Below are 13536 nucleotides of genomic sequence, written 5' to 3' on the forward strand. Positions count from 1 at the left end.
GCCTGTTCAGTAAACAGGACGGAGGGCCCCTGACGCTCTTCCCTTGCCTTGGGGTTTCTCCCTTTCCCCTTGGCTCTGAGCTTACCTGTCACTCGCCTCCACACCTGGGGCTTCTGCTGGGGCCGGCTGCGGGGGGGCCAGGGGTGGGATGGGCCGGTTCTTGGGTTGGGGTCAGGGACAGGAGGTGTCCCAAATGGATGAATGGACTGGGAGACGGAAAGAGTCAGAAGTGCAGGGAGCTGGGCAGAAAGAAGGCACGCTGAAAGCAGAGGCAGGCAGAGATAGAGGGCTGAAAGCAGAAAATGAGGGCGCCCAGGGCCTGGCGGACAGACACCCCAGCACCCTGGCCTGCCTGGAAGAGGCCCGTCCTGTCCTCAGATGCTCCCATGCTTCCTTTTAACCCCTGCCGCCCTGGGCCCCTGGAGCAGGAGGCGGCCCCGCCCTTTCCTCCTTCCCCGGGCCTCCCACACACATTCCTCCCACCCCCACAGAGCTGCTCCTGCTAACCCTTGATCCCGGGTTCAAGGGAGGGGGGTGCAGGTGCCTGAGTGCACCAGTGGGGGCGACTCCCCGACTCCCGGGTGGAGGAAGGAGGGGCTGGGGGCTGAGAATTCTGGACCTCCAAGGAGAAAGGGGCTGGAAGTCTGCACACCTGGATCTAAAGGCAGGAAGGGCAGGAGCTTGTCCTCAGTTCCTAGACTTCCAGGTCCTCTAGCACGACAGGGTAGGAGGACCCCAGAAGGCCTGCATCCCCGGCAAGCACGCAGTACCCCCTGCCTCCAGAACTCCCACCGCTCCTGTGAGCGCTCTGGGGCTTGCGGGCTGTCAGTGCCCCGGGGCTTGGGCCACCAGGTGGCAAGGGTTCAGTGGGGTTGGGGTGATTCACGCACCTGCCCTTAAGTCGCCTCTGTGGGTGTTCAAGAGCCTCCGTGTCCCCGCAAGACAGAGCAAGCCGACCAGCAAGAGAGCGTGTGTCACCAAGCCGGTCCCCACCCTGGCCCCAGGCTGGGGTGCAGAGCCAGGCGCTGTGCGGAAAGGGCCTTCGAACAATCGGGCTTTGTCCGCCCCCAGCACCCTGTGCCATGCTCCTAGCACCTCCATTTCTCAAGCTCTCTTCCGGGCAGGCGGACAGACGCCTTCATCAATAACTTCCCTTTGTCCCTCTCCGACTGTGCTTTGATTGTCCGTCCACCTCTGGCCGGATACCAGGGCTCTTGACCCTCCTGGTCCCCCTCTTCCATGTCTCGGTCTGTGCATCTCTCTCCCTGGCGGTGGTGGCGGTGCCTCCATCTCTTTTTCTCTGTCTGCTTGTGTCTCAGCATCCTTTGCTCTTTATCTTTTTCTCTGTATTGCTGTCTTTCCCCCTCGATTTTCTGTGTTTCCACTGACATGCTAAATCTCTCTTCTTGCCTCTCCTAGCTTCCCCCCTGCGTTGCCAGGAGAAGCGTGTGTATGCACAGAGGGGTGTTAACCCCTGGAGAAGTGGCAACCTGGAGGTGGGAGCCCCAGGGGAGCTAGTGGGACCCAGGGGGACTTCAAGACTTGATTCACATGTCTATGGAAATAAGCATGGGCCATGGAAGTAGGCAGGGATGCAGGAACATTGGGGAGCCACGTGGGAACGTGATAAGTAATGGGGATTCAGGAAGCCATGGAGGCGTCCAGGGAAGATTTGAAGAGGTGTCTTTGAACTTGAACTTGGGATCAGGAAGAGAATGGGGTTAGTTCAAGGATCTGGCCCAGGTGGGGAAGCAACTGACTGGTGATGAGCTGGAGCCCTGAGGGTGTGTGTGGCCACGTGGCGGGAAATGGGTGTGGTGATCAGATGGGAAGGGTGGGATGGAAAATGGAAGCTTTGGGGAAAGTCATTGGGTAGTAAGTCCAACTGATAGGAATAATGTCTACCTCGGTAACCAGCGTGGGCCTGGCAGTACAGGTTAACATTTAATTCTTGCATTAAATCAAATTGTCACCACCTTTGCTCGGGCCCCGTCACCTCTGGGATGAAAACCGATTTGGCATTTGATATGCTCTCTCTTGCCTGGAGAATCCCCAGGGACAGAGGAGCCTGGAGAGCTATGGTCCATAGGGTCGCAAAGAGTCGGACAGGGTGGAAAGCAACGGAGCAAGCAGGCATGCTCTCCAGGGAAGCTCCTCCCACCCCCACCCGCAGCCTCCCCCAGCCTCCCCCAGCCCTTCTCACTCACCTCCCCACTGAACTCAGCATCTTCTTCTGAGGAGCCCCCATCCTCCCAAATATCAGGCTGGACCATTCACAGCCACTGATCCCCAAGCACTGTCCCCCAACCTCTTCTCTCTGTGTGATCCCCTCTCTCCATCCCCATGTCCCTCGTCCCAGGTCAAACCTGCTCCTCTCCCATGTGGACCATTATCGCAAATTCTTTCCTTTCTCTGTATCCTTCACGTGACCTCAGAGGCATCTCCCTGTGTCCAGAGCTGACCTTGCCTCTGTCCTGCTCGCACCCCTGGCCTGGGTCCCTCAGCATCACCAGGACAAAAGTCCCAGCCCTTCAGCATTCAGGGCAGCTTTGGCCAATAGGAATATAATGCCAGGGACACGTGCACTTTTAAATTTTCTAGCAGCCACCACAATTTTTTTTAAGTAAAATATTCATTTTAGTATCTCATTTAGCTCAACGCATCCAAAACAATATCATTTCAATGTGACATCAAAATACAATTTTAAGGAGGCGGTTTGCTTTCTAATTTTTTGCGTAATAAGTGTTTGAATCCCACGTGTCTTTTACACATATGTGCGTGCTAAGTTGTTTCAGTCATGTCCGACTCTTTGTGACCCCATGGACCGTCGCCCGCCAGGCTTCTCTGTCCACAGGATTCTCCAGGCAAGAACCCTGGAATGGGTTGCTATGTCCTCCTCCAGGGGATCTTCCTGACTCAGGGATCAAACCCGGGTCTCCTGTATTGGCAGGTGGATTCTTTACCCTTTGAGCCACCAGGGATGCCCCCTTTATGCTTACAGCACCCCTCAATTGGAACTTGCCACATTTCACGAGTCTGGAGACACCGAGGTGAGTGGCTGCCTTATTGCCTGGAGCAGCTCCGCTCCACTTGTCTTCTAGGGCTGCAGCCATGGAGACTAGCAGTTTTCCAGAACCATTCACTACATGTCTTCCAGCCTCTAAGCCTTCGCTTATGCTCTTTCCTTCTCCCACAATGCTCTTCCCACCTCCTCCTGGCAACAACTTGCCATTGCTTCATCATTACCTCCTTCAGGAAGGCGTCCCTGAACACCACCCAACTTCCAGCCCCTTGCAGGGGGGTTAGTCACTCTCATCGGAGTTCCTAGAGCAGGTGGCTCCTTCCTATCACCATCTGGGTCCATCTCCCACACTTGGACCATGAGCTCCTTGAGAGCAGACCCTAGGGCTGACTCATCCCTGTGTCCCAAGTACCAGCACAGGACTTGGCCCAGAGGAAGCCTTAGGAAATGTTGACCAAGTGATTAAATGATTTCATTACACCCACTCCTGTTTTACAGAAAAGAAAACTGAGGCTCAGAGAAGGGAATTTAGTTGCTCAACCTCGAACACCCAGAAAACGATGGAGCCCGAACTGCAACTCAACTTCCAACATGGCCGTGGACACGGCCCATCTCTTGGGTGCCACCTCTGGATCCCCCTTACTGCTCCATGGGATGGGCAGATTTTTGAGGAGCTGCAGAGAGCCCCTTAGGAAAGGAGGGAGGTGGTCCGCAGTGGGGAGTGGAAGAAGCTCTAAAGAGAGAGTGAAGTGCCCACCTCTAGGCATTTGCCAGTGGCCTTCATGGTTCTGCCATCCCCACACGCCATGCATGCTCATCCTCTGCAAAAGTCTTCAATGAAGAAAATGTTTGGGACTTCCCTGGTGGCCCAGCGGTTAAGATGCCACCTTCCAGTGCAGGGGGTTAGGGCTCAGTTCCTGGTCAGGGAGCTGAGATCCCTCATGCCTTGGGGCCAAAAAACCAAAAACATAAAGCAGAAGTAATATTGTGACACATTCAAGAAAAGACTTTAAAAATAGTCCATGTTACAAAAAAAAACTTGAAAAAAAGAAAATGTTTTATTAGAAAACTTTATGAAAGTAGAAGCAAGAAGAGCCAGAAGTCACAAACTGTAAAAATCAACCCTCACTGCAGGCTGACTCTATGTCAGACACTGTTCATGCACTTTCTGAATATTAAATTTATTCTTTGTAACAGCCATGGGAAACAGATGCTCTTTCCCTCATTTCTGGGGTGAACAGGGGACTTCCCTGGTGGTCCAGTGGTTAAGACTTTGCCCTCCCAATGTGGGTTCAACTCCTGGTCAGAGAGCTAAGGTCCCACACACTGGGGGATGTGGCCAAAAATTTAAAGAAAAATTAAAAAAAAGGATGAAGGAATTTGAGAAGGAGGGGACATATGTATACCTATGGCTGATTCATGTTTATGCATGGCAGAATCCAACACAGTACTGTAAAGCAATTATCATTCAACTAAAAATAAATTAATTTTTTTAAAAAAAGCACAATACCAGAAAAAACAAAAACAGAAACAACAACTACTTCTGTAAACCCTTCGTGGAAACACCAAATCTTATAATAAATTCTTCTGAACGTCCCTTTACTGAGATACCATGATTCCCATTGTGTGCAGTTTCTTCCGTTCCAAGAAGCAATAAACTTGATTTATTCTACTTCAAAAAAAAAAAAAAAAGGACGAAAGAACAAAGGTGGGGGAGTGATGCACTCAAAGGCAAATAGCTCACAACTGCCAGAATGGGATTGGCATCGAAAAGCCATTTCTAGAGTCAGTGTCTTGAATGAATACAGTGTACTGTCTGCCCAGAGAAAAAAGGAGTTGTTTTTTAAAAAAAATTCAACAAGAGAGAACTCTCAAGTCATTGTAAAACAACCCACCTTCAGATTTGCATAAAGATCCGCCTAGAGGCATAGTCAACTGTCCCCAGGCTGACCTAGTGAAACTGCAATGTTTTGTTCTTTTAAAAATGTTTAGATTGAATATGGATTTAGAGAGAGGGGATGTTGATGGGGCTTCACAAAGTAGTGGCCAAATACTCTGTTTGCGTGGCATGGGAGATCTTAGTTCCCTGATCAGGAATTGAACCTTTGCTTCCTGCAGTCGAAGTGCAGATTCTTAACCACTGGCCCACCAAGGAAAGTCCCTCAAAGCCTTTTGACATTCCTTAAACTTGACACTTAAATGTGCCAGTAAATTTGGAATGTGAGCAAATTTGGAAAACTCAGCAGTGGCCACAGGACGGGAAAAGGTCATTTTTCATTCTAGTCCCAAAGAAAGGCAATGCCAATGAATGCTCAAACTACCACACAATTGCACTCATCTCACATGCTAGTAAAGTAATGCTCAAAATTCTCCAAGCCAGGCTTCAACCATACGTAAACTGTGAAATTCCAGATGTTCAAGCTGGTTTTAGAAAAGGCAGAGGAACCAGAGCTCAAATTGCCAACATCTGCTGGATCATCGAAAAAGCAAGAGAGTTCCAGAAGAGCATCTATTTCTGCCTTATTGACTATGCCAAAGCCTTTGACTGTGTGGATCACAATAAACTGTGGAAAATTCTGAGAGAGATGGGAATACCAAACCACCTGACTGCCTCTTGAGAAATCTGTATGCAGGTCAGGAAGTAACAGTTAGAACGGGACATGGAACAACAGACTGGTTCCAAATAGGAAAAGGAGAACGTCAAGGCTGTGTATTGTCACCCTGCTTGTTTAATTTATATGCAGAGTACATCATGAGAAACGCTGGGCTGGATGAAGCACAAGCTGGAATCAAGATTGCAAGGAGAAATATCAATAACCTCAGATATGCAGATGACACCACCCTTATGGCAGAAAGTGAAGAACTAAAGAGCCTCTTGATGAAAGAGGAAAGTGAAAAAGTTGGCTTAAAGCTCAACATTCAGAAAACTAAGATCATGGCATTTGGTCTCATCACGTCATGGCAAATAGATGGGAAACAATGGAAACAGTGGCTGACTTTATTTTTTGGGCTCCAAAATCACTGCAGATGGTGACTGTAGCCATGAAATTAAAAGACGCTTACTCCTTGGAAGGAAAGCTATGACCAACCTGGACAGAGACATTACTTTGCCAGCAAAGGTTTGTCTAGTTAAGGCTATGGTTTTTCCAGTGGTCATGTATGGATGTGAGAGTTGGACTATAAAGAAAGCTGAGTGCTGAAGAATTGATGATTTTGAATTGTGGTCCAACTGTTGGAGAAGAGTCTTGAGAGTCCCTTGGACTGCCAGGAGATGCAACCAGTCCATCCTAAAGGAAATCAGTGCTGAATATTCATTGGAAGGACTGATGCTGAAGCTGAAGCTCCAATATGTTGGCCACCCGATTTGAAGAGCTGACTCATCTGAAAAGACCCTGATGCTGGGAAAGATTGAAGGCAGGAGGAGAAGCGGACGACAGAGGATGAGATGGTTGGATGGCATCACCGACTCAATGGACGTGAGTTTGAGTAAACTCTGGGAGTTGGTGATGGACAGGGAGGCCTGGTGTGCTGCAGTCCATGGGGTCACACAGAGTTGGACACGACTGAGCGACTGAAGTGAACTGAACTGAACTGAAACTTGACACAGATTCAGAGGCCGGAAGAGATTGGGTGTCTGGACTCTGGTCTGAGGGAGGAGGGGGCTTTGCGCTGGAGCGCCAGAGGAAATTAAGACATTCTGCAGGGACAGTGGAACTCCTGCAATACTCAGAGGGTTGAGAGAGTGGGAGGTGAGGAGAGAAGGAAAGTGGATGGAGCTTCCACAAGAGGAGAATGCTGACTGGGAGGGAGTTCTGGAGGAGCAACTGGAAAGACTGGCAGGAGAGGATCCCTTTGTCAGCAGCTTCTGATGTGTGACTCCCCCGGGGAGCCTCTGATGGCAGCAGCAGGGGTGTGGCCAGGCTGAGTCACTGGGGCTTCTCCCTCTTCCCTTTGTAAGGCCCCTTCTTGAGGATAGGAGCCCACCTACCGGGTTCCCAGCCCCCCATCTCCCCTGACACCTTGGAGGCTGCGTGTTCACTTTCGGTCACACAGCCCCTTGCGTGACCCAGGGGTCCTGTCTTCTGCCAGCCTTCTGCTTCCACCTCGTACTCCTAATACATCACCTGTGGAATGCCTAGAAATACTTTCACATCCCTCTACACCCTGATGAAGTGGCATATTCTCTAATGCTGCCCTTTTACTCTCTCTGCCTTATTATTCTTTCTCTCTCCCATTTTACAGATGAGGAAAATTGAGACCTGGAAAATGGAGAAAAATATACCACTGGGCAGGGAGGCAGGACAAGGGGCCAAACATCAGATATATTTTTCTTTCCCATCTCCCTCTCTTTAGGGTGTCTTCTCCTCCACTTTGGAGCTCCAGAGCTTCTCCACCTTTGTTTTCCAGGCTATTAAAGTGCACACCCACAGAAAAGTAAGTGGAAGGAAGCAGGCGCCCCGTGACTACCACCGTATGCAGGCTGGTACACGTCCTTTCAGGCTTTATTTTGTGAATATTTTCATTTTACACAGTGAGAACCACATACACATATATTTCTGTATATTCCTTCCTTCATTTAACATCACACTGCATAAACATGCTCACATGATACTAAGAATTCTGTGTAATTATTATCCTTAACAGCTTCAGAATATCTTTGCCTCAAACCAGCCTACTGTTTGAACAATCCACTGTTTCTAGACACCTTCTGTGTTTCCACTATTTTGTTATGAAAAATAACATTGTGATAAATTCAAACTTTGCTCCGCATTTTGCATTTTTTTTTTTTAAGTGGACAACTAGAATTACTAGTCAAAGGTGGAGGACAAAACAAATGTCCCCACTCAAATCACCACTGCCAAATCACCTTCCGTAAAAACTATGAATTTACAGTTTCAGTGGCAGAGAGGGCTGGTCTCACTGCATCCTTACCAACATCAAGGTTTTTGTATTTGTTTGGTTTTTAGGTCCTTACTGATTTGATTGGCTTACACACATATTGTTGCGGTTTTGACATGCCTCTCAGGAAAGATAAAGTCAAGTAGGGCTGTAGGTCACTGAGGGTCTTATTTCTGTCAATTTCCTGTTCCAGAGCGTAGGGATGGACAGATGGGAGTGGAGAGATTAGCGATATCTTCTCATGGTCTCTTTTATCCAGTCGACATACTTGCAGACTTGGGTATAGACACCTGGGTCGTTGGGTTGGCCGCAAGGGAAACTGCCCCAGGACACCACGCCTTGCAAGGTACCTTTGCACATGAGTGGTCCCCCTGAATCACCCTGGAAGGGATAAAGCAAATTAGCTGCAGCTTCAGAGGGAAGATCCTGCCCCCGCCTCAGGTGTCAGTCTTTGTCAGGCGGACCCTGGATTTCCACCACGACTAACGGGGAGAGATTCATTGTTTCTGGGGACCAATGGAAGAGCAGAAATTATGGCCATCGAGGAGAAGAGAAACCACGTTCTCTAAAGACATTGGCTTGAGCCCCAGCCCATGGGACCAATCACAGGGAAAGGGCGGGGCTTCTGGAGGTCAAAGCCCCATTTCTTCCGTATCTTTGGGGATTCTGGCACCAAGCCAAGGGAGGAAAGCGTAATGTCTCCAGGGGATGGATAGATGTGCGAAAGAGGGATGGAGTGGCCCTGGAACCCAGGGGCCAAACTGATGACATAATTCACAAGGCCCAGTGCCAAATGGAAATGCAAAGAATTCCCTGGCGGTCCATTGGTTAGGACTTGGCACTTTCACTGCCGTGGCCTGGGTTTGAGCTCTGGTGAGAGAACTAAGATCTCCCAAGTGATTTGGCATTGCCAAAAAAAAAAAAAAAAAAGAGAGAGAGAGAAAGAAAATGTGGGCTCCATAGCTCAAAAAGTATTAAGAATTTCAAAACAGCAACAGGAATGTATTAAACCAAGCGTGGGACGCTCCCGAGTGTGGGACCCTGTGTCACAGGACGACTCTCACATTCAAGAAGCTGGCCGTCACTAGGGGAGGAACAGGATGCCTTACTCTTTGGGACACACATTCCTGTCCCATCACCCTCACACATATGGTGCCCCCATTCCTGACAGCTGAGTGTGCAGGTGAGAGGCAAAGGAGTGGGGGCAGGGAGGTATGGGGAGAGAGACAAGGAAAGGCAAAGAGTCACAGAGAAAAGGAACGGAGGGGACCTCCGTGGTGGTCAAGTGGCTAAGAATCCACTTTTCAGTGTGGGGGGACATGGGAGCTCAGGGAACTAAGATCCCACATGCTGTGAGACAATGAAGAGAAAAAAAAAGGAAGAGAAGTATATAGCAAAGGATGAAGAAGAGGTTGCCAGCGGGAGTGGAGGGGGCAGCACAGATGGAAAGAATGAAATGAAATTCAGTGAAAAGAGAGATGTGGGAAGATGGTGTTCAGAGACAGAGTGAAAGCGAAGGTCACTCAGTCGCGTCTGACTCTTTGTGACCCCATGGACTATACAGTCCATGGAATTCTCCAGGCCAGGTACTGGAGTGGGTAGCCTTTCCTTCTCCAGGGGATCTTCCCAACCCAGGGATCGAACCTAGGTCTCCCACTCTGCAGGCAGATTCTTTACCAGCTGAGCCACCAGGGAAGCCCAAGAACACTGGAGTGGGTAGCCTATCCCTTCTCCAGTGGGTCTTCCCAACCCAGGGATCGAACCGGGGTCTCCTGCATTGTAGGTGGAGTCTTTACCAACTGAGCTATCACAGAGAGGGGGTTACAAAGAAGAAGGGAGAGAGAATTCTTGGCTTAAGACTGGGTCCCAAGGGAGGGGAGCGAGACCTTAACTTCAAGCACCCAAACTCAGTAATTGCAATAAATACTATTTTAATGCAATACCTTAAAAATTGAATTTAATATGAAAAAGTTCATGATGAACACTGTATCCCAATTTCAGATAAAGGGTCAGGTACCAGGCTGTGCTGAGACTCACTGAAGCCTGAGGTAGATGGGAAATTCAGTAAGACTGAGGCCTCTTTATTGAAAATTCTGATATTTTGTTCATCGTGGACTCTTGCATGAATTGACAAAATATTGCATTAGAAAGTGATTTATCTCGATTCCTGAGTTTTGGGCGCCTCTTCCCCTGTAAAGTTTGTGTTCGGGGGCTTCACGGGTGACTCAGTCGGTAAAGAATCCGCCTGCAATGCAGGACACCTAGGTTTGATCCCTGGGTCAGGAAGATCCCTTTGACAAGAAAATGGCAACCCACTCCAGTGTTCTTGCCTGAAGAATCCCATGGACAGAGGAGCCTGGTGGGTTACAAAGCTCCATGGAGCTGCAAAGAGTCAGACACAACTGAATGACTAAACCACCACCACTGTGTTCATGGGTTGCGATACTCAACAAAGATGTCAATTTAAAAATAAATACAGTTTGTGTTTGAAGCCAAGGCCACACATGCCTACCCTTTGGCCCACAGGTTCCCCATCCCCAGACCCTCCTGTTCATTTTTCTGCTTCATCCTCAGGGTCACATCAGCCCACAGTGGGCCACACTACTGACCTGAGCAGAGAATGGGGTGGTGAGAGCTAGGAAAGCTGAGCCTGGGGCGGGGAGTGCAGGGGTGATGGAGAAGGCCCCGCACCAAGGTCACGTGCAGAGATTCTGGGTAAAGGGGGACAACGGGGGCTCTGTGCTCAGACGAAGCAGCCAGGGACCTGGGGCGGGGGAGGAGGGGGGTCTCACGTTGCAGGCATTGGTGCTGGAGTTGGGGATGCCAGCACAGAGCATGGAGTCTCCCAGCAAGTCCTTGTAAACCTTCCTGCAGTCTTGTGGGGAGATGAGCTTGACGTCTGTGCACATAAGCTGCGCTGGAAAGGTCACTGCGGGATGGGGAGGGGTGCCAGTCAGAGGTCTGGGGTCTGGATGGGGAGAGGATGGGGGTCCAGGATTCTGGACCCTGAAGGACGAGGGGAGGAGTGGTGGGGGGAGGGGCTCCACATTCGGATTATGAAAGAGGGGCTGACTCCTGGTCTCCTGGGTCTGGGGGAGGAAGGGTCAGGGTCTGGGGCCCCTGGGTCTCCCAGGCAGCCTCACCATCAGGACTGGTGGTGGTGCCCCAGCCGGAAACGGTGCACATGGTCCCGGGGGGATCGCAGCGGGAAGGCAGGTTGACTTTCTTCACACTGGACGACAGCTTGGCCCGGCCATTCAGCTTCACCAGCATGATGTCGTTGGCGTGGGTCTGTGTGGAGTATCCCGGGTGGCGGAAGGACCGTGTGGCCTTGATCTTCTGGCCACCTACCAGCCGATCACTGCCCATGTGCACGTTGTACTCACTGCAGGAGGGAGCAGTGCTCAGAGAGATGCTGTGAGTGAGATGGGGGGCAGGGGCCCAGAGAGAGGGGGACGGGGACCAGAGAAGGGGGACAGGGACCCAGAGAGAGAGAGGAATGGGAACCCAGAGAGAGAGGGGGACGGGGACCACGGAGAGGGGGACGAGGACCCAGAGGAAGGGCTGGAAGTGCTCGCACGTACTTCATCATGCAGTGGGCAGCGGTGAGCACCCACTTCTCGTTGAGCAGCGTGCCTCCGCAGTGGAGCTGACTGCCCTTGAGCAGGGCCACCTGCCAGGGCTGGGAGCCTCTGGGACACGGGACTCCATCAATAATCTTCTCCCCACTCTTGTCGCCCTGGTCTGGACAGAGACATGGAGGAACAAGTGGGCAGCAAGCCTCAGAGGAAGACTGAGTCAGCTGCTAAGGGATTTGGAGACAGATGGAGACAGACAGACAAGGAGATAGGCATAAAAGGAGAACAGTGCAGAAAGAGCAGGAGATGGAGACGGAGACAGAGACAGCCTGCTCAGAAACCCAGGAGGAGCATCTCGTCTGGGGGGCCACTGCCAAAGCTGAAGGGAGAGACGCTGCGTGTGGGAGACAGGGTCTGGGGGGGCACAGAGACCCCGGGAGGCAGAAGGAAGCAGGAAGGAAGGAGGCAGAAGGCAGAGCAGTCTTGTCTTCCAAAGGAGGAAGCTGCTGGAGCCAGGGGAGGCCCTGAGCAGGCACAGCCCAGAGAGAGGAGCCCCTGAGGAGGGTCAACGGGGCTGAAGATGGGAGGTCGGGGGTGAGTGCAGCCCCCACCCCCACTCCCGGGCTGGTCCCCACCTTCCTGTGCAGCAGATCCCAGGGCGAAGGTCAGCAGCAGGATCAGCAGGGGTGTCGTCATGGTGACCCCTCTGAGCCTCTCAGGGGCTGCCAGGCAGGGAGGTGTCTCTTCTGATGCGACTGAGGACAGAGTTGGGGAAGCAGGAGTCCTGGCCCCCAGCCCCTCCTCCCTCAGACCCAGGAGTCCGCATCCCCAGCCCCTCCTCCCTCTGACCCAGGACTCCAGGCCCCCAGACTCCCTTCCCCTGGGGACCCAGGAATCTGGGCTCCCATCCCTCCCCATCCACCAATCTGTATTCCTAGTTCCTTTTCCCGTGAGACCTCAAATTCCAGACCTCCAGCCCCTCGACCGTCAGAACCAGGCGTCCAGGCTTCCCTCTGCCCCCTCCCCTCAGGAACAGGAGTCAGGGGTCCAGCCAGCCTCATCCGCCCCCTCTCCCCCTACCGTAGATGAAGCCCCTTCTCAGCTCGGGGAGGTCAGATCCGACCCGGGCGCCAGACTCGCCTGGGAGCCGGGCGTCTCCAGCTCGGCGCACGGCGGCTGTCTTATACCGAGTCCACCCCTGCACCCGCCCTCGGCGCCCTGGGGTGCAGGTGGGGCCGGCTCTGGGACGCCCCCTCCCGCGTTCGCGGTTATCTCGAACCCCTGCGGTAGCCCAGGCGCTTGCAATCGGCTCTCTCCACCCTCTCACCCCCGCGCCTTCGGGCTGGCATCCCGGGTGCAGCTGCAGAGGGAGGATCCAGACGCTCCGGCCCCAAGGGCTGGGGGCGGAGTTCAGGGGGCAGCAGGGCTCAGGAAATGGGCTCTGGCTGGGCCCTCCTCTGGGGCCATTTTCTTGCACGCATCCCCTCTCAGAGATGCCCTAGACCCTACACCCTAATTCTCACCAGTTTGGGAGAATTCGTTCAGGCTGGAACTCAGTCGTCTTTGAACCTGAACCCATTCCCAACCCTCATATAGTGTTAGTGGCTCAGTGGTGTCTGGCTCTTTGCCACCCCATGGACTGTAGCCCCGCCAGGCTCCTCTGTCCATGGGATTTTCCAGGCAAGGGTACTGCGGTGGGTTGCCATTCCTTTCTCCAGGGGATCTTCCCGACCCAGGGATCGAACCCAGGTCTCCTGAATTACAGGCAGATTCTTTTTAATTTAACCCTCATATAGGGTATGAATTAAAAAAAAAGAGACTCTTGACTGGATAAATGCTTACTGTTATCAGTATCATCTGTGTTTTCATATTATACCCAGATTTCTATACTATGTATTTATAACGAAAGCGTCTGTACTAAACATTATCTACTTAATATCACCTCTTTCTTTATAAATTACCTTGAAGAATTTTTCCTCTTAGTATGTTTAGATGGGTTCCCCTTCCTTCTTAAGGGTTGCATAATAATATTCCATA

The 13536-nt window shown here is 51.6% G+C and overlaps 1 protein-coding gene across 1 annotated transcript; it reads right to left on the bottom strand.

Moving 5' to 3' along the window:
- Positions 1-8146: 8146 nt before the first annotated feature.
- KLK7 (kallikrein related peptidase 7) lies at positions 8147-12676 on the bottom strand. Its single transcript, XM_052656118.1, has 6 exons — positions 12580-12676; positions 12135-12254; positions 11506-11665; positions 11065-11306; positions 10714-10850; positions 8147-8302 (listed from the first exon to the last, which is right to left on the bottom strand). The coding sequence occupies exons 2-6, from the start codon at positions 12193-12195 to the stop codon at positions 8147-8149; spliced, it is 756 nt and encodes a 251-aa protein (XP_052512078.1). The 5' UTR covers positions 12196-12254; positions 12580-12676.
- Positions 12677-13536: the final 860 nt, after the last annotated feature.

The sequence above is a fragment of the Budorcas taxicolor genome, chromosome 18, assembly GCF_023091745.1.
Source record: "Budorcas taxicolor isolate Tak-1 chromosome 18, Takin1.1, whole genome shotgun sequence".
Taxonomy (NCBI): domain Eukaryota; kingdom Metazoa; phylum Chordata; class Mammalia; order Artiodactyla; family Bovidae; genus Budorcas; species Budorcas taxicolor.

Excerpts from the sequence above, each read along its gene's own strand:
- KLK7 (XM_052656118.1), bottom strand. The coding sequence starts at position 12,195 with ATGACGACACCCCTGCTGATCCTGCTGCTGACCTTCGCCCTGGGATCT. Across the intron at positions 11,666-12,134 it reads GGGATCTGCTGCACAGGAAG|ACCAGGGCGACAAGAGTGGG; the intron begins GTGGGGACCAGC and ends GTCTCTGTCCAG. Across the intron at positions 8,303-10,713 it reads CCAGCACCAATGCCTGCAAC|GGTGATTCAGGGGGACCACT; the intron begins GTGAGACCCCCC and ends TATCCCTTCCAG.